The sequence below is a fragment of the Xenopus laevis genome, chromosome 4L (genome assembly GCF_017654675.1).
Source record: "Xenopus laevis strain J_2021 chromosome 4L, Xenopus_laevis_v10.1, whole genome shotgun sequence".
In the NCBI taxonomy this organism is placed as follows: Eukaryota; Metazoa; Chordata; class Amphibia; order Anura; family Pipidae; genus Xenopus; species Xenopus laevis.
The window spans coordinates 2,435,372-2,455,416 of NC_054377.1; the positions used below are offsets into that span (position 1 = coordinate 2,435,372).

Below are 20,045 nucleotides of genomic sequence, written 5' to 3' on the forward strand. Positions count from 1 at the left end.
TGCTTCCAATAAGGATTAATTATATCTTAGTTGGGATCAAGTACAAGCGACTGCTTTATTATTACACAGAGAAAGGAAATCATTTTTAAAAATCTGGATTATTTGGATAAAATTGAGTTAACGGGAGATAGTCCTTCTATAATTCGGAGCTTTCTGGATAACGGGTTTCCGGATAACAGATCCCATAACTGTATATACACATACATACTGGGGATGCACCGAATCCAGGATTTGGTTCGGGATTTGGCTTTTTTCAGTAGGATTCAGCCGAATCCTTCTGCCCAGCCGATCCGAATCCTAATTTGCATATGCATAATAGGGGAGGGGAGGGAAATCGTGTGACGTTTTGTTCCCACCCCTACTTTGCATATGCAAATTAGGATTTGGTTCAGTATTTGGCCGAATGTTTCGCAAAGGATTAGGGGGTTTGGCTGAATCCAAAATAGTGGATTCGGTGCATCCCTAATATATATATATATCTAATAGTTTATATAATAATAGGTAATAGTACCCACTCAAATGTTGTGTACATGAGTTTAAACACAAGTGACGTTTAAATAAATTGTTGATTTGAAAATATCTGGACAGTTTGTTTGTTATATATATATATATATATATATATATATATTATATATATATATATATATATATATATATATATATATATATTATATATATATATATATATATATATATATATATATATATATACATACACACACACACATACATACACATATATAATAATAATATTATTAACAGGTATCCATTCATTTATTGATACAGAAATGAGCAATGGAACATGAATTACCTTGAGAATTTCCTGGTGATTCTCCGAAGCGTATAATCTCCCGTCTCTGACAATGTCCTCTATCAGCTCCTGATAATCTTCTGCAAGAAGCAAATGTATTGTGGGATGTAAATACAGTATATAACAGGCAGAGGGAGGAGCGCAGGCATTATACACCATTATATCTGCCACTGGGCTGTATAATAAATCCTCCTTAGTAACATCACATGATTCATTTCCTATTGGTTATGCCTAAGGTTCTATGTATAAAAGGTTTTCTCTGGTTTAAAAGGTATACTGACAATTTCTGGGACTCGATGTCCTGAGGATCATTTTTTTTCCCCTCCAAAAGTCATATTTTTTGGTGTTGAACCAGCCCACCATTAGCAAAGAAAGCCAAGGCACCGCTCTTATTGCCCTACAAGAGTGCAGTAGTACAACTTCTTAATGTTCTCCTTATTGAGTCCATGGATTTCTACTTGTTATAGCAGGAAATCCAGAAAAAAAAACACAATTTTAATCCCTTGAGGGAAACCAAAGTGCCCTAAAATAATATACATTGTAATACAGTAAGTTAGGGTAAAAAAAAACACAAGTCCATCAAGTTCAACATTAAGTCTATATATAATCTGCCTAACTGCCAGTTGATCCAGAGCAGTGTTCCCCAACCAGTAGCTCGTGAGCAACATGTTGCTCCCCAACCCCTTGGATGTTGCTCCCAGTGGCCTCAAAGCAGGTGCTTATTTTTGAATTCCAGGCTTGGAGGCAAGTTTTGGTTGTATAAAAACCAGGTGTACTGCCACACAGAGGCTTCTGTAGTCTGCCAGTCAACATAGGGGCTACCAATAGTCAATCACAACCCTTATATGGCACCACCTAGGAACATTTTTCATGCTTGTGTTGCTCCCCAACTCTTTTTACATCTGAATGCTGCTCACGGGTAAAAAAGGTTGGGGACCCCTGATCCAGAGGAAGACGAAAAACCCCATTAGTTTGAAGTCTCTCCAATTTGCCTCAGAGGGAGAAAAACTTCCTTCCTGACTCCAAAATGTAATTGGACTGGTCCCTGGATCAACTTGTACTACAGTTACACACAGCTCCTCATTTACCAAAGGGATCATTTAGAAATTTGGAATCAACTACAAAACAGACATAATCTCAATTTAATTCCTCAGTTGATTCTGTTCTCTTACCGTCATACGTAACATACGGAACCTGGAAGCCCTTGGCGCTGTTCCCTTCATTCGTTCTGAACTGGATCCAAAGCTTTTTGGATCTCGAGGTGAAGGCGATGGGGCGTTCGTAGGTCTGACACGTCTCGTACGTGGTCACAGAATTGGAAGAAGCTTTTTGGGGAGAAACAGAAATGCTTGGTCTGAGGCTGGGGATGTTGACACAAAAATTGCATAAATAAAATTTATATAGTGAATAAAGTACCCCCTCTCATAAATGGATGTTATAAGTCACGAGGAATTCCATAACCATATAAGAGCACAAGGTTGAATTTTTATTAGGGATGCACTATTTTGAATTCGGCTGAACCCCCGAATCCTTCCTGAAAGATTCGGCCGAATTCCGAAACCGAATCCTAATTTACATATGCAAATTAGGGGTGGGAAGGGGAAAACATTTTTTTCTTCCTTGTTTTGTGACAAAAAGTCACGCACTCTCCCTCCCCACCCCTAATTTGCATATGCAAATTAGGAATTGGATTCAGTTCGGCCGGGCAGAAGGATTCAGCCGATTCCAAATCATGCTGAAAAAAGGCCGAATCCCGAACCAAGTCCTGGAGTCGGTGCATCCCTAGTTTTTATACAGGTCACGGAACTCTGAGGTAACTTCTAATATCTTTATATTTTGCAACTGGGGGTACTTTATTTATTATAATACACAAGTTTCAGTGAGTCATGTGACAGAAATGATTTCACTAAGCTTCGATTATAACCAATGACATCACTAAGCACCGTTTATATAGTGGATAATGTACCCCCTACTGTAATTTATAAAGATATTCTAAGTCACCAAGGACTTATGTGACCGTATAGCTGCAGGCTGAGTGCTTTTATACAGGTCACATAACTCCGAGGTGACTTCTGATATCTTTATAAATTACAGTAGGGGGTACATTATGCATTATAATCTACATTTTGTGGGGGGGTCAGAGTCTATATTCTGGTCGCCGGCGTCAAATTCAGACGTGCAGCGATAAATTCGAACACGATGCATCAAATTCGGCAGCCTGGGCCCCTGTTATTAACGTCAGAACACGCCGTTTACAAGGATATAATTTACAGTCTGGTCCCATAGGGAAATGACCAGACTGTAAATTATAAATGAATAAACATTTTCAGTGGATTTAAAGTTATAATTGTTACAGACAGCAGTGTCTGGGAGGCTGTTTATACTCTCAGCACTGCTGGTTCTGACTCCTGAAATGTACCAGAAGTCACACCTGAAGGAGAACGGACATTGTTTAAAGATGAAATAAAACACTGCCTTACAAGCAACATTGTTTCAATGAAACTTGCTAAACCTACCGCTTTTCCTCATCACCAGATAGTCTCCGCAGTCATCTTCTATGGGCAGAAATATTTCCGGCACCACAATCAGGATGCGCCTCTTGGGTGGAGGATTAATGTTCCAAGTGCATTCGGTGTTTGCCGGGTAATTTCCCGGATAGTTGGGGGATTCGATGTATCCGGCAAAGTCTCCGAGTTCCCCTCCACACTGCCTGTCTGAAAACAAGGATCACATTGGCACGACTGGGTGCAATTGGCATCACAAAACTACAACAATATCGGTAAGTTAAAGGGGAACTAAACTCAACATTAAATCAATAGCAGGTCTACTTCTACCGTTACATAAGGCTGCATTATAATTCCCAAAACAGATATGAGAATATTGCAGCATTCGGGAATCTTTTCTGTTGGAAGCACTTCCTGTCTCAAAGCTTCCACTTCCTGTTGCTAAAATGATTTTATAAACATTACAGGACATTAGTATTCTGGAGCTGGGAATTAGATGACCAAGTAATGCAGTGATATTCGTAGTTAGACTCCAGTGACATCACCTAGAACTGCAAATATTTACAATGTGAGGAACTATATAGGGTAAGGGGAGTTGCAGGGTGCAGGGAATTGTGCTGAAAGCAGCTCGGCAAAGTGATTTATACAACTTTATGATGTGAAATATCACATCTGTCTGAGATGCCCAGTGCCTCTGAATCAATTTAAAGGGCAACACCACCCTTTTTCTTTTGTTGCCTAATGACAGAAAACCTCATACTAAACAGCTTCCCAATATCCATTCATTCCTCATTCTCACTGGGTTTATAGTTCTGTGTAACTGTCATTGTGTCTGTCCCTTTCTCTGCACTGCTGCTTCTGACTCCTGATACAACTTCCCAATATCCATTCATTCCTCATTCTCACTGGGTTTATAGTTCTGTGTAACTGTCATTGTGTCTGTCCCTTTCTCTGCACTGCTGCTTCTGACTCCTGATACAACTTCCCAATATCCATTCATTCCTCATTCTCACTGGGTTTATAGTTCTGTGTAACTGTCATTGTGTCTGTCCCTTTCTCTTCTCTGCACTGCTGCTTCTGACTCCTGATACAACTTCCCAATATCCATTCATTCCTCATTCTCACTGGGTTTATAGTTCTGTGTAACTGTCATTGTGTCTGTCCCTTTCTCTTCTCTGCACTGCTGCTTCTGACTCCTGATACAACTTCCCAATATCCATTCATTCCTCATTCTCACTGGGTTTATAGTTCTGTGTAACTGTCATTGTGTCTGTCCCTTTCTCTTCTCTGCACTGCTGCTTCTGACTCCTGATACAACTTCCCAATATCCATTCATTCCTCATTCTCACTGGGTTTATAGTTCTGTGTAACTGTCATTGTGTCTGTCCCTTTCTCTTCTCTGCACTGCTGCTTCTGACTCCTGATACAACTTCCCAATATCCATTCATTCCTCATTCTCACTGGGTTTATAGTTCTGTGCAACTGTCATTGTGTCTGTCCCTTTCTCTGCACTGCTGCTTCTGACTCCTGATACAACTTCCCAATATCCATTCATTCCTCATTCTCACTGGGTTTATAGTTCTGTGTAACTGTCATTGTGTCTGTCCCTTTCTCTGCACTGCTGCCTCTGACTCCTGATACAACTTCCCAATATCCATTCATTCCTCATTCTCACTGGGTTTATAGTTCTGTGTAACTGTCATTGTGTCTGTCCCTTTCTCTGCACTGCTGCCTCTGACTCCTGATACAACTTCCCAATATCCATTCATTCCTCATTCTCACTGGGTTTATAGTTCTGTGTAAACTGTCATTGTGTCTGTCCCTTTCTCTTCTCTGCACTGCTGCTTCTGACTCCTGATACAACTTCCCAATATCCATTCATTCCTCATTCTCACTGGGTTTATAGTTCTGTGTAACTGTCATTGTGTCTGTCCCTTTCTCTGCACTGCTGCTTCTGACTCCTGATACAACTTCCCAATATCCATTCATTCCTCATTCTCACTGGGTTTATAGTTCTGTGTAACTGTCATTGTGTCTGTCCCTTTCTCTGCACTGCTGCCTCTGACTCCTGATACAACTTCCCAATATCCATCTCATTCCTCATTCTCACTGGGTTTATAGTTCTGTGTAACTGTCATTGTGTCTGCTTTCCCTTCTCTGCACTGCTGCCTCTGACTCCTGATACAACTTCCCAATATCCATTCATTCCTCATTCTCACTGGGTTTATAGTTCTGTGTAACTGTCATTGTGTCTGTCCCTTTCTCTCTCTGCACTGCTGCTTCTGACTCCTGATACAACTTCCCAATATCCATTCATTCCTCATTCTCACTGGGTTTATAGTTCGTGTAACTGTCATTGTGTCTGTCCCTTCTTCTCTGCACTGCTGCTCTACTCCTGATACAACTTCCCAATATCCATTCATTCCTCATTCTCACTGGGTTTATAGTTCTGTGTAACTTCATTGTGTCTGTCCCTTTCTCTCTGCACTGCTGCTCTGACTCCTGATACAACTTCCCAATATCCATTCATTCCTCATTCTCACTGGGTTTATAGTTCTGTGTAACTGTCATTGTGTCTGTCCCTTTCTCTGCACTGCTGCTTCTGACTCCTGATACAACTTCCCAATATCCATTCATTCCTCATTCTCACTGGTTTATAGTTCTGTGTAACTGTCATTGTGTCTGTCCCTTTCTCGCACTGCTGCTTCTGACTCCTGATACAACTTCCCATATCCATTCATTCCTCATTCTCACTGGTTTATAGTTCTGTGTAACTGTCATTGTGTCTGTCCCTTTCTCTCACTGCTGCCTCTACTCCTGATACAACTTCCAATATCCATCATTCCTCATTCTCACTGGGTTTATAGTTCTGTGTAACTGTCATTGTGTCTGTCCCTTTCTCTGCACTGCTGCTCTGATCCTGATACAACTCCCAATATCCATTCATTCCTCATTCTCATGGTTATAGTTCTGTGTAACTTCATTGTGTCTGCCCTTTCTCTGCACTGCGCTCTGACTCCTGATACAACTTCCCAATATCCATCATTCCTCATTCTCACTGGGTTATAGTTCTGTGTAACTGTCATTGTGTCTGTCCTTCTCTTCTCTGCACTGCTGCTTCTGACTCCTGATACAACTTCCCAATATCCATTCATTCCTCATTCTCACTGGTTTATAGTTCTGTGTAACTGTCATTGTGTCTGTCCCTTTCTCTTCTCTGCACTGCTGCCTCTGACTCCTGATACAACTTCCTAATATCCATTCATTCCTCATTCTCACTGGGTTTATAGTTCTGTGTAACTGTCATTGTGTCTGTCCCTTTCTCTTCTTGCACTGCTGCTTCTGACTCCTGATACAACTTCCCAATATCCATTCATTCCTCATTCTCACTGGGTTTATAGTTCTGTGTAACTGTCATTGTATTGTCTGTCTGTCAGTCCTTGCCTGCTCATTCTCACTGGGTTTATAGTTCTGTGAACTGTCATGTGTCTGTCCCTTCTCTGCACTGCTGCTTCTGACTCCTGATACAACTTCCCAATATCCATTCATTCCTCATTCTCACTGGTTTATAGTTCTGTGTAACTGTCATTGTGTCTGTCCCTTTCTCTTCTCTGAACTGCTGCCTCTGACTCCGATACAACTTCCCAATATCCATTCATTCCTCATTCTCACTGGGTTTATAGTTCTGTGTAACTGTCATTGTGTCTGTCCCTTTCTCTGCACTGCTGCCTCTGACTCCTGATACAACTCCCAATATCCATTCATTCCTCATTCTCACTGGGTTTATAGTTCTGTGTAACTGTCATTGTGTCTGTCCCTTTCTCTGCACTGCTGCTCTGACTCCTGATACAACTTCCCAATATCCATTCATTCCTCATTCTCACTGGGTTTAAGTTCTGTGTAACTGTCATTGTGTCTGTCCCTTCTCTGCACTGCTGCTCTGACTCCTGATACAACTTCCCAATATCCATTCATTCCTCATTCTCACTGGGTTTATAGTTCTGTGTAACTGTCATTGTGTCTGTCCTTTTCTCTCTGCACTGCTGCTTCTGACTCCTGATACAACTTCCCAATATCCATTCATTCCTCATTCTCACTGGGTTTTATATTCTGTGTAACTGTCATTGTGTCTGTCCCTTTCTCTGCACTGCTGCTCTGCTCCTGATACAACTTCCCAATATCCATTCATTCCTCATTCTCACTGGGTTTTAGTTCTGTGTAACTGTCATTGTGTCTGTCCCTTTCTCTGCACTGCTGCCTCTGACTCCTGATACAACTTCCCAATATCCACTCATTCCTCATCTCACTGGTTATAGTTCTGTGTAACTGTCATTGTGTCTGTCCCTTCTCTCTCTGCACTGCTGCTCTGACTCCTGATACAACTTCCCAATATCCATTCATTCCTCATTCTCACTGGGTTTATAGTTCTGTGTAACTGTCATTGTGTCTGTCCCTTTCTCTTCTCTGCACTGCTGCTTCTGACTCCTGATACAACTTCCCAATATCCATTCATTCCTCATTCTCACTGGGTTTATAGTTCTGTGTAACTGTCATTGTGTCTGTCCCTTTCTCTGCACTGCTGCTTCTGACTCCTGATACAACTTCCCAATATCCATTCATTCCTCATTCTCACTGGGTTTATAGTTCTGTGTAACTGTCATTGTGTCTGTCCCTTCTCTTCTCTGCACTGCTGCTTCTGACTCCTGATACAACTTCCCAATATCCATTCATTCCTCATTCTCACTGGGTTTATAGTTCTGTGTAACTGTCATTGTGTCTGTCCCTTTCTCTGCACTGCTGCTTCTGACTCCTGATACAACTTCCCAATATCCATTCATTCCTCATTCTCACTGGGTTTATAGTTCTGTGTAACTGTCATTGTGTCTGTCCCTTTCTCTGCACTGCTGCCTCTGACTCCTGATACAACTTCCCAATATCCATCCATTCCTCATTCTCACTGGGTTTATAGTTCTGTGTAACTGTCATTGTGTCTGTCCCTTTCTCTGCACTGCTGCTTCTGACTCCTGATACAACTTCCCAATATCCATTCATTCCTCATTCTCACTGGGTTTATAGTTCTGTGTAACTGTCATTGTGTCTGTCCCTTTCTCTGCACTGCTGCTTCTGACTCCTGATACAACTTCCCAATATCCATTCATTCCTCATTCTCACTGGGTTTATAGTTCTGTGTAACTGTCATTGTGTCTGTCCCTTTCTCTTCTCTGCACTGCTGCTTCTGACTCCTGATACAACTTCCCAATATCCATTCATTCCTCATTCTCACTGGGTTTATAGTTCTGTGTAACTGTCATTGTGTCTGTCCCTTTCTCTTCTCTGCACTGCTGCTTCTGACTCCTGATACAACTTCCCAATATCCATTCATTCCTCATTCTCACTGGGTTTATAGTTCTGTGTAACTGTCATTGTGTCTGTCCCTTTCTCTGCACTGCTGCCTCTGACTCCTGATACAACTTCCTAATATCCATTCATTCCTCATTCTCACTGGGTTTATAGTTCTGTGTAACTGTCATTGTGTCTGTCCCTTTCTCTTCTCTGCACTGCTGCTTCTGACTCCTGATACAACTTCCCAATATCCATTCATTCCTCATTCTCACTGGGTTTATAGTTCTGTGTAACTGTCATTGCTATTGTCTGTCTGTCAGTCTTGCCTGCTTGTTTATATTCCCTGCACTGATGGGGCTGACTCATGAAACAATGTAGAAAAAAGTCCTGGAAGAGATCTTACTTCTGCTGCTTCAATGTTTTAAGAGTCAGAAATCAGAGAACAGAAATAAAGAAATACTGCTTTCAATAGCATGAGATATTGTTTTTCTTTAGCTGAACTGAAATAAGTAAATTAACAGGCTCACAGGGAGGTGTTTATGTGACCCCACTATAAGAGTGCGACATTGAATCCCTAAGACCCATATATTATATTATATTTACAGCACTGCTGTCTGGTGATGCCTATGACTTATTTAGCTAGGAGAGACACAAGAAGCAAACAAAATACATACTCAATGTAGATCATCTGAAACTCTAATGTCAATGAGAATAATTGCTGTTAAAGCCGATAAAAATAATAATAAGTGGGTGATAGAAGGGGGGGGGGTGATACTGTTGGGTTGGAATAGAATTATACTGAATGGAAACTCCCTGATTTATCTGGAAGAGTAAAAATCACTCACTCACTTTTACACTGAGTTACGTTGGTGGAGCCGTCGAAGTCGGTGCTGGTGTTTCCCGGGCAGGACACACAGTAATTCTGCCCGAATTCGGGCTGGTAAGTGCCCACGGGGCATCGGACGCATCTGTGAGTGGTGGTGTTGTAGGAATGTCCCGGGGAGCACTGAACTGAACACAATTACAGAGAGATCCCATTAGTCACACAAACCCCTTTGCATTTGGTCACTTTATTTAGAGAAGGAGGGGATGGAGGAGTTTTTTTGTGTTCCTGTGTTATAAATACTGACATTTCCTCATTCTTACAGAACAAATGTAATATAAGTAATTGCTGAAGACGATATGCAGTTTGCTTAAATTTGATGCATGATTTTAAATTTTTAATCTGAAATGTACATGCAGGGGCATAACTAGTGCAATAGAAGTAGTTGCTGAAGATGATATGCAGTTTTTCGATGTAATTTTTACATTTTATGCATGTTTTTTTTTTAATTTTAAACTGAAACGTACATGCATTCTGGTTGCTAGGGTCAGAGGAAGGGTGTGCTTCTGATCTCTGTGCCCGGAAAGAAATATTTCTATGAGCCAATTCAGCTGCACGGATAATGGTGCAAGGGAAGGGCGGGAATTAACCCTTTATTATATATTGAAAACAGCTTAGAATTCTAAATTATTTACATTTCTAAGTGTATTAACCTTAACATATTGACACTGGGTATATTTTAAAAGCAATAACCCTTAAAATTTAATTTTTGGAGAGAGAGACACAATACAGCGCCTGCCAATCAGGATCCTGTATGTTCCTCTCTGCTGATGGCTGCACTGATAAACCAAACGGCTCCAGAGCAATTTAGTTACCTCTCGTTTCGCAGTCTTGGAATGAAGTGGATCCGGAGTGCTTGGTGGTCAGGCCACCCCCACAGGGAAAGCAAGAAGTACGTCCCCCATCAGACTGGTAGGTGCCGAATGGACACGATTCACATGGTCTGAAACCATCAGAAGAGAACTCGCCCGGTGGGCAAACACCTATGTGGCAAAAGAGGGAGATTTCTCATTTGGAGCAAAATACAAAGGCATTTATTTTACCTGAAAATGTAGAACTATGTGAAATAATGATGTTCTGGGTGGAAAAAATATTGCTTCTTCAAAACAGTATTCATGAATGCTCCATATTATTCTAATAAAAGGCTGCCCTATGATCTTGTATTAATACACACTTCTACTGTACAGTGCTCTGGAATGTGCTGGTGCTTTATAAATATGTGATGATAGTAATAATAATAATGCAATGTATGTGCTGCTGCAGAGAGTCATGGTTCTGAATAAAGACCCAACTGGAATAAGAGAGCAGTTACCTTCAGCTGACCACTAGATGGCACTATAATCATGTAAAAGCCTCTGTAGATACAATGCAGACTTTGTACCATGTAAAGGCCCCATAGGCTGATATTAAAGGGGTTGTTCATTTTCCAAATACTTTTTCCAGTTCAGTTGTTTTCAGATTATTCTCCATAAACAAAGACTTTTTTCAATTGCTTTCCATTTTTTTTATTTTTTACAGTTTTCCCAAAATTCAAGTTAAAAATGTCTTTGTCCCTGAGGAAGAGCACACTTTGTGCTGGAAATGTTTTATTTTTTTATAATAAAGCTTTTTTTTCTTTGTATTAAGTCCCAGTGAGTGTGGTACTCTGTTATGTATAAATACAAATATACAGAGAAGGAATGTTCTGGGCACACAATAAGCTATACCCTCATACTGTACTGTCTAAGGGAATCAATATGGCACCTCCTCCTCCCATATGTATAAATACAAATATACAGAGAAGGAATGTTCTGGGCACACAATAAGCTATACCCTCATACTGTACTGTCTAAGGGAATCAATATGGCACCTCCCTCCTCCCATATGTATAAATACAAATATACAGAGAAGGAATGTTCTGGGCACACAATAAGCTATACCCTCATACTGTACTGTCTAAGGGAATCAATATGGCACCTCCTCCCATATGTATAAATACAAATATACAGAGAAGGAATGTTCTGAGCACACAATAAGCTATACCCTCATACTGTACTGTCTAAGGGATACAATATGGCACCTCCTCCTCCCATATGTATAAATACAAATATACAGAGAAGGAATGTTCTGGGCACACAATAAGCTATACCCTCATACTGTACTGTCTAAGGGAATCAATATGGCACCTCCTCCTCCCATATGTATAAATACAAATATACAGAGAAGGAATGTTCTGGGCACACAATAAGCTATACCCTCATACTGTACTGTCTAAGGGAATCAATATGGCACCTCCTCCTCCCATATGTATAAATACAAATATACAGAGAAGGAATGTTCTGGGCACACAATAAGCTATACCCTCATACTGTACTGTCTAAGGGAATCAATATGGCACCTCCTCCTCCTCCCATATGTATAAATACAAATATACAGAGAAGGAATGTTCTGGGCACACAATAAGCTATACCCTCATACTGTACTGTCTAAGGGAATCAATATGGCACCTCCTCCTCCCATATGTATAAATACAAATATACAGAGAAGGAATGTTCTGGGCACACAATAAGCTATACCCTCATACTGTACTGTCTAAGGGAATCAATATGGCACCTCCTCCACCCATATGTATAAATACAAATATACAGAGAAGGAATGTTCTGGGCACACAATAAGCTATACCCTCATACTGTACTGTCTAAGGGAATCAATATGGCACCTCCCTCCTCCCATATGTATAAATACAAATATACAGAGAAGGAATGTTCTGGGCACACAATAAGCTATACCCTCATACTGTACTGTCTAAGGGAATCAATATGGCACCTCCTCCACCCATATGTATAAATACAAATATACAGAGAAGGAATGTTCTGGGCACACAATAAGCTATACCCTCATACTGTACTGTCTAAGGGAATCAATATGGCACCTCCCTCCTCCCATATGTATAAATACAAATATACAGAGAAGGAATGTTCTGGGCACACAATAAGCTATACCCTCATACTGTACTGTCTAAGGGAATCAATATGGCACCTCCCTCCTCCCATATGTATAAATACAAATATACAGAGAAGGAATGTTCTGGGCTACTATAATACCCTGATTAATGTTAGTGTGAATCAGTATTACCTACACACTCCGTTATATAGCGAGCTCCTGCTGTCCTCTGGTTCTCTCTTGTCTCAGGGCCGGGGCAAGTTTCACAGGTTATCTGCCCCTCCTCAGTCTGATATGTTCCATTAGGGCACAAGACACACTGTTCCTTGTCACCGTCATAGTAAGTCCCCGCCTGGCAGTTGACTGAGAAATAAGGAGAATAAGGCGTGAGACTTGCAGTATTCTGTATGTGCAGGAGGCTTTATTAAAGGCAAAGTAACGTGATGCAAACTCTGATTTCCCTGAGCTATGGGGTAGGTGTGTTGATAAAGAGCATCAAACTTGCAGTGTCCCTCTACTCACTTGTTTTACTTAGAGCAGGAGATACACAATTAGACACAGATAAAGCTCTGGACACAATGAATGAGGAGAAATTTCAGGACAGTAAGAAAGAGACATGGTGCATTACAATACACATTAAAAGGGGCCAGGAATTTCAATGTTATTCTGGTCGTCAGCTCGTTCTTTTTATTCCAGATCCGTAAAATCGGCAATTGGCTTTCGGAGAGTTCATTACCGTAGCGCCCATCTTTATACGTCTCCAGTGACCAATAAGAACCCATTCTAAGACTCACGCAGCTGTTTTCTTTAATACCCGAGAGGTTTTATAATGCAAAGTAAGCCCCACGGGGGGCCGGGATTAATGGCTAAAAAAGCCCTTAAAAAGCTCTTTGCCTCTTTTGAAAGTTGTGGCTTTTACGTAATGAATGCCCCAGACAAACAGTATGGCATCTCGGCAGCCGAAACTGAACCTAATAAAAAAAAGGTCAGGGTCCCGCCATCTCCACGTGGGGCGACATTCAACTGACGCAAATTCATTCTCATTGTGTTGGAGACATTTATTTATTCAAAAGAAACTCTGGGGGTTAACCAAAAAGTTCTAGGGATTAACCCTCTGACTTGCTAGAGAATGCTGCTCCAGTCCTTCACCTTGGTATATTAGTATTTATACATTTAGGTAGGAGGTGCCATATTGATTCCCTTAGACAGTACAGTATGAGGGTATAGCTTATTGTGTGCCCAGAACATTCCTTCTCTGTATATTTGTATTTATACATATGGGAGGAGGTGCCATATTGATTCCCTTAGACAGTACAGTATGAGGGTATAGCTTATTATGTGCCCAGAACATTCCTTCTCTGTATATTTGTATTTATACATATGGGAGGAGGAGGTGCCATATTGATTCCCTTAGACAGTACAGTATGAGGGTATAGCTTATTATGTGCCCAGAACATTCCTTCTCTGTATATTTGTATTTATACATATGGGAGGAGGAGGTGCCATATTGATTCCCTTAGACAGTACAGTATGAGGGTATAGTTTATTGTGTGCCCAGAACATTCCTTCTCTGTATATTTGTATTTATACATATGGGAGGAGGAGGTGCCATATTGATTCCCTTAGACAGTACAGTATGAGGGTATAGCTTATTGTGTGCCCAGAACATTCCTTCTCTGTATATTTGTATTTATACATATGGGAGGAGGAGGTGCCATATTGATTCCCTTAGACAGTACAGTATGAGGGTATAGCTTATTGTGTGCCCAGAACATTCCTTCTCTGTATATTTGTATTTATACATATGGGAGGAGGGAGGTGCCATATTGATTCCCTTAGACAGTACAGTATGAGGGTATAGCTTATTGTGTGCCCAGAACATTCCTTCTCTGTATATTTGTATTTATACATATGGGAGGAGGAGGTGCCATATTGATTCCCTTAGACAGTACAGTATGAGGGTATAGCTTATTGTGTGCCCAGAACATTCCTTCTCTGTATATTTGTATTTATACATATGGGAGGAGGAGGTGCCATATTGATTCCCTTAGACAGTACAGTATGAGGGTATAGCTTATTGTGTGCCCAGAACATTCCTTCTCTGTATATTTGTATTTATACATATGGGAGGAGGAGGTGCCATATTGATTCCCTTAGACAGTACAGTATGAGGGTATAGCTTATTGTGTGCCCAGAACATTCCTTCTCTGTATATTTGTATTTATACATATGGGAGGAGGAGGTGCCATATTGATTCCCTTAGACAGTACAGTATGAGGGTATAGCTTATTGTGTGCCCAGAACATTCCTTCTCTGTATATTTGTATTTATACATATGGGAGGAGGGAGGTGCCATATTGATTCCCTTAGACAGAACAGTATGAGGGTATAGCTTATTGTGTGCCCAGAACATTCCTTCTCTGTATATTTGTATTTATACATATGGGAGGAGGTGCCATATTGATTCCCTTAGACAGTACAGTATGAGGGTATAGTTTATTGTGTGCCCAGAACATTCCTTCTCTGTATATTTGTATTTATACATATGGGAGGAGGAGGTGCCATATTGATTCCCTTAGACAGTACAGTATGAGGGTATAGCTTATTGTGTGCCCAGAACATTCCTTCTCTGTATATTTGTATTTATACATATGGGAGGAGGAGGTGCCATATTGATTCCCTTAGACAGTACAGTATGAGGGTATAGCTTATTGTGTGCCCAGAACATTCCTTCTCTGTATACTTGTATTTATATGTAGCCAGTGTTTCCAACAATAAAGTACTTATACAGACTGAGAATAACACCCCAAACTCGCACAGATAAAATGTCAAATGGTTATTTTGGTTTCCTCCAGGTTGTTACTTTGTTTCCCCGCACTTACACGTCAGATTGGAATGATTAATGGCTTCCTCTTGAAGGTGTACAAGAGAGGGGTCAGATTGTATCTTAATAGGGGTCTAAACACCATGACGGATTATTGAAACTGAACAGCAAGATCAGTGTGTAAGTGTGTCCCAGAGCTGGAACGCCTGTCAGACTGAATTAGGGAACTTTTGTTTAGCAGAAACACTCTTTTTTTCCCAAAAGAAATGTGAAAAAATGCAGCGGTACCTAATAACTTGTAATTAAAGGGAACATAGGGTGAAACCGCAAGGGAAATATCCACAGATGCGCCTGGGCAAGGTAAGTGGTACATGCAGAATGAAAAAACACAGAGGGGAAGGTGAGGGGTACATACAGAATGATGAACCACAGATGGACCCTGTCCAGATAGAGGGGGAGATATGGGGCACATACAGAATGAGGAACCACAGATGGAGCCTGTCCAGACAGAGGGGAAGGTGAGGGGCACATACAGAATGAGGAACCACAGATGGAGCCTGTCCAGACAGAGGGGAAGGTGAGGGGCACATACAGAATGAGGAACCACAGATGGAGCCTGTCCAGATAGAGGGGGAGGTGAGGGGCACATACAGAATGAGGAACCACAGATGGAGCCTGTCCAGACAGAGGGGAAGGTGAGGGGCACATACAGAATGATGAACCACAGATGGAGACTGTCCAGACAGAGGGGAAGGTGAGGGGTACATACAGAATGAGGAACCACAGATGGACCCCACCCAGACAGAGGGAAGGTGAGGGACACATACAGAATGAGGAACCACAGATGGACCCCACCCAGACAGAGGGGAAGGTGAGGGGCACATACAGAATGAGGAACCACAGATGGAGCCTGCCCAGACAGAGGGGAAGGTGAGGGGCACATACAGAATGAGGAACCAGAGATGGACCCTGCCCAGACAGAGGGGAAGGTGAGGGGCACATACAGAATTAGGAACCACAGATGGACCCTGCCCAGACAGAGGGGAAGGTGAGGGGTACATACAGAATAAGGAACCACAGATGGAGCCTGCCCAGATAGAGGGGAAGGTGAGGGGTACATACAGAATGAGGAACCACGGATGGATCCTGCCCAGACAGAGGGGAAAGTGAGGGGCACATACAGAATACGGAACCACAGATGGAGCCTGCCCAGACAGAGGGGAAGGTGAGGGGCACATACAGAATGAGGAACTACAAGTGGACCCTGCCCAGACATTGGGGGAGACGAGGGGCACATACAGAATGAGGAACCATGGATGGAGCCTGCCCAGACAGAGGGGAAGGTGAGGGGCACATACAGAACGGGAACCACAAACATGTTCTGGGCACACAATAGTCTATATAAAGAGGTTCAATATGGCAGCTCCAACTTCTAGGTATAAATACAAATACAGAGAAATGCGTGCACATTAAGCAGTGTAACCCGCAATGATCCCCTCCCATCTATCACTTATTTTCTTACCACATTTGCTGTCCACTCGTACTTGCCCTGTGCCACATAACTCCTGTGAATCCGACTGCCTGGGAGACTTTTTTCCGACATCCAAGTCCTTTCCGGACAGTCGTGTGTGGAAGTGCTGCTTGCTGATGGCTTTCCGTAACGTCCTGATCGTCTTGCGCAGCCTTTTTTCCGCTTTCCTCCGGGCACAGGTGAAGCTGCAGGAGTCTAAGGGGGTTCAAACAGAGAGCATTTAGCATCTGTGTTCCTTTAATGGAGGCGTATTTACCCTTTTGCACCGAGATTCCACCATGTCTTACCGATGAACCATCAAATGACAAAAAAAAACCAGGAGATACTTATTTGCAGAGAAGCAGCAGGAAGGGTTTAGGAAGCGAGTGGTTAATGTTTGGTTTTTGGGGTGTGTAGGGGAACCTACGGACCAACCTGTCACCTCCTTGTGGTTTAATTCAATCTCAAATTCAGCAGTGAGAAAGGTTTCCTTGGCCGCTCCCTTCTGTCCGACGCCGGCTCTGCTCCTGCACGTTATATTCACAAAGCAGAATCTCTCGTACACCACATTGTGTTTCTCTGTGAACAAACAAATCCAACACATAGAAAGAGCTTGGCACAAACTTAGACCATTCCCAACAAACCTTCCCTATCATTAAAGAGAAGCAAACCCAAAAGTTAAAAAAAACCCTACCCCTTCCCCCAGCCTAAGTGTTACCCCAGGCAACTGCCCCTAACTTCTTACTTATCCCTCTGTGCAGATTCAGGCATCTGAGTTCACAGCCGCCATCTTCAGCCGATTCCTTAATCTTCGGAATGAGACCGGCGCTTCTGCCATTTTTGTGAGTTTTGGCGCATGTGCAGAAAATTGCTCCAACTGCGCATGTGCCAATACGCTGGTCTCATTCCAAAGATTTCCGAAACGGCTGAAGATGGTGCCCGTGAACTCGGCTGGACAGAATCTGCACGGAGGGGTAAATAAAGACTTCGGGCATTTGCCCGGGATAACATTTACGCTGTGGGGAGGACGGAGCGTGGTCTATGTATAGGGGGGTAGGGGGTTTTTAACTTTAGGTTTTGCCTCTCATTTAATGGGGAACACTGCCCAATGAGAGAAAATCTTATTGTAAGCAACTTCCCATTATCCATTCATTCCTCATTCTCACTGGGTTTATAGTTCTGTGTAACTGTCATTGTGTCTGTCCCTTTCTCTGCACTGCTGCCTCTGACTCCTGATACAACTTCCCAATATCCATTCATTCCTCATTCTCACTGGGTTTATAGTTCTGTGTAACTGTCATTGTGTCTGTCCCTTTCTCTTCTCTGCACTGCTGCTTCTGACTCCTGATACAACTTCCCAATATCCATTCATTCCTCATTCTCACTGGGTTTATAGTTCTGTGTAACTGTCATTGTGTCTGTCCCTTTCTCTGCACTGCTGCCTCTGACTCCTGATACAACTTCCCAATATCCATTCATTCCTCATTCTCACTGGGTTTATAGTTCTGTGTAACTGTCATTGTGTCTGTCCCTTTCTCTTCTCTGCACTGCTGCCTCTGACTCCTGATACAACTTCCCAATATCCATTCATTCCTCATTCTCACTGGGTTTATAGTTCTGTGTAACTGTCATTGTGTCTGTCCCTTTCTCTTCTCTGCACTGCTGCTTCTGACTCCTGATACAACTTCCCAATATCCATTCATTCCTCATTCTCACTGGGTTTATAGTTCTGTGTAACTGTCATTGTGTCTGTCCCTTTCTCTGCACTGCTGCCTCTGACTCCTGATACAACTTCCCAATATCCATTCATTCCTCATTCTCACTGGGTTTATAGTTCTGTGTAACTGTCATTGTGTCTGTCCCTTTCTCTGCACTGCTGCTTCTGACTCCTGATACAACTTCCCAATATCCATTCATTCCTCATTCTCACTGGGTTTATAGTTCTGTGTAACTGTCATTGTGTCTGTCCCTTTCTCTTCTCTGCACTGCTGCCTCTGACTCCTGATACAACTTCCCAATATCCATTCATTCCTCATTCTCACTGGGTTTATAGTTCTGTGTAACTGTCATTGTGTCTGTCCCTTTCTCTGCACTGCTGCTTCTGACTCCTGATACAACTTCCCAATATCCATTCATTCCTCATTCTCACTGGGTTTATAGTTCTGTGTAACTGTCATTGTGTCTGTCCCTTTCTCTGCACTGCTGCTTCTGACTCCTGATACAACTTCCCAATATCCATTCATTCCTCATTCTCACTAGGTTTATAGTTCTGTGTAACTGTCATTGTGTCTGTCCCTTTCTCTTCTCTGCACTGCTGCTTCTGACTCCTGATACAACTTCCCAATATCCATTCATTCCTCATTCTCACTGGGTTTATAGTTCTGTGTAACTGTCATTGTGTCTGTCCCTTTCTCTGCACTGCTGCCTCTGACTCCTGATACAACTTCCCAATATCCATTCATTCCTCATTCTCACTAGGTTTATAGTTCTGTGTAACTGTCATTGTGTCTGTCCCTTTCTCTGCACTGCTGCTTCTGACTCCTGATACAACTTCCCAATATCCATTCATTCCTCATTCTCACTGGGTTTATAGTTCTGTGTAACTGTCATTGTGTCTGTCCCTTTCAGTTCTCTGGTTCCGACTGGTGATACAATGAAACAAATTAAGCCTTGCGCACTTCCTTACAAGCGTGGTACTCAGCAGGCTTCTGCTGCATTGTTTCAGTATAATTTTTTTAACCTCCCTTTAATTGTTAGTATTGTGATTGGGAGAGACAGTTTGGAATAAATATGATGAAACATGTATCAAATAAAAGCTATAATTTCATTCAGTGATTGTATCCCTGTTTCATCTCTTATGATATGTTTGAGCAGCAGACTATAAAATTCCATGTAATTGTCGCTGGAGTATAAGTATTATCATGTGGGTGCGGCACCCTATTCATTATCAGGAATTAAGAATCCCGGTGGTGGCGCAAGGTAAATGTAGGTTTCTTTGTACCCCGTAATCTTCCCTAAATTCTCTCCTTCCTGAGAACACAACAAGGCTCCAGTAAATAGAAGGGTATCATTTTATATTCTATTTAAACACTTTGGGATCACACAGTTATTTACTCTCTACTGCTAAATTCATACAGTACTTCAATAATATGTTAAAGGGGACGTAAACCCAAACAATCTTGCATAATGAAAGAAAATGCTTAGCAACTTCCCAATATATATCATTGTTTCTGTCTGTTAAATGTATC

The 20,045-nt window shown here is 41.9% G+C and overlaps 1 protein-coding gene across 4 annotated transcripts in view; it reads right to left on the reverse strand.

Annotated features, from left to right (window-relative positions):
• The window catches only part of scube2.L (signal peptide, CUB domain, EGF-like 2 L homeolog), a 55,428-nt gene that overhangs the window by 1,848 nt on the left and 33,535 nt on the right, over positions 1 to 20,045 (reverse strand). The window contains exons 15-22 of one of the 4 annotated variants that reach the window (XM_041589693.1): positions 17,233 to 17,376; positions 16,810 to 17,013; positions 12,656 to 12,826; positions 10,357 to 10,524; positions 9,508 to 9,669; positions 3,328 to 3,525; positions 1,984 to 2,136; positions 812 to 891 (exon numbers count right to left, since the gene is read on the reverse strand). In XM_041589693.1, coding sequence (XP_041445627.1) covers positions 812 to 891; positions 1,984 to 2,136; positions 3,328 to 3,525; positions 9,508 to 9,669; positions 10,357 to 10,524; positions 12,656 to 12,826; positions 16,810 to 17,013; positions 17,233 to 17,376 — 1,280 coding nt within the window. Of the gene's footprint in view, positions 1 to 811; positions 892 to 1,983; positions 2,137 to 3,327; positions 3,526 to 9,507; positions 9,670 to 10,356; positions 10,525 to 12,655; positions 12,827 to 16,809; positions 17,014 to 17,232; positions 17,377 to 20,045 lie in introns of those variants that run through there. The other 3 variants (XM_018257255.2, XM_041589694.1, XR_005966846.1) reach the window with 3 other exon arrangements.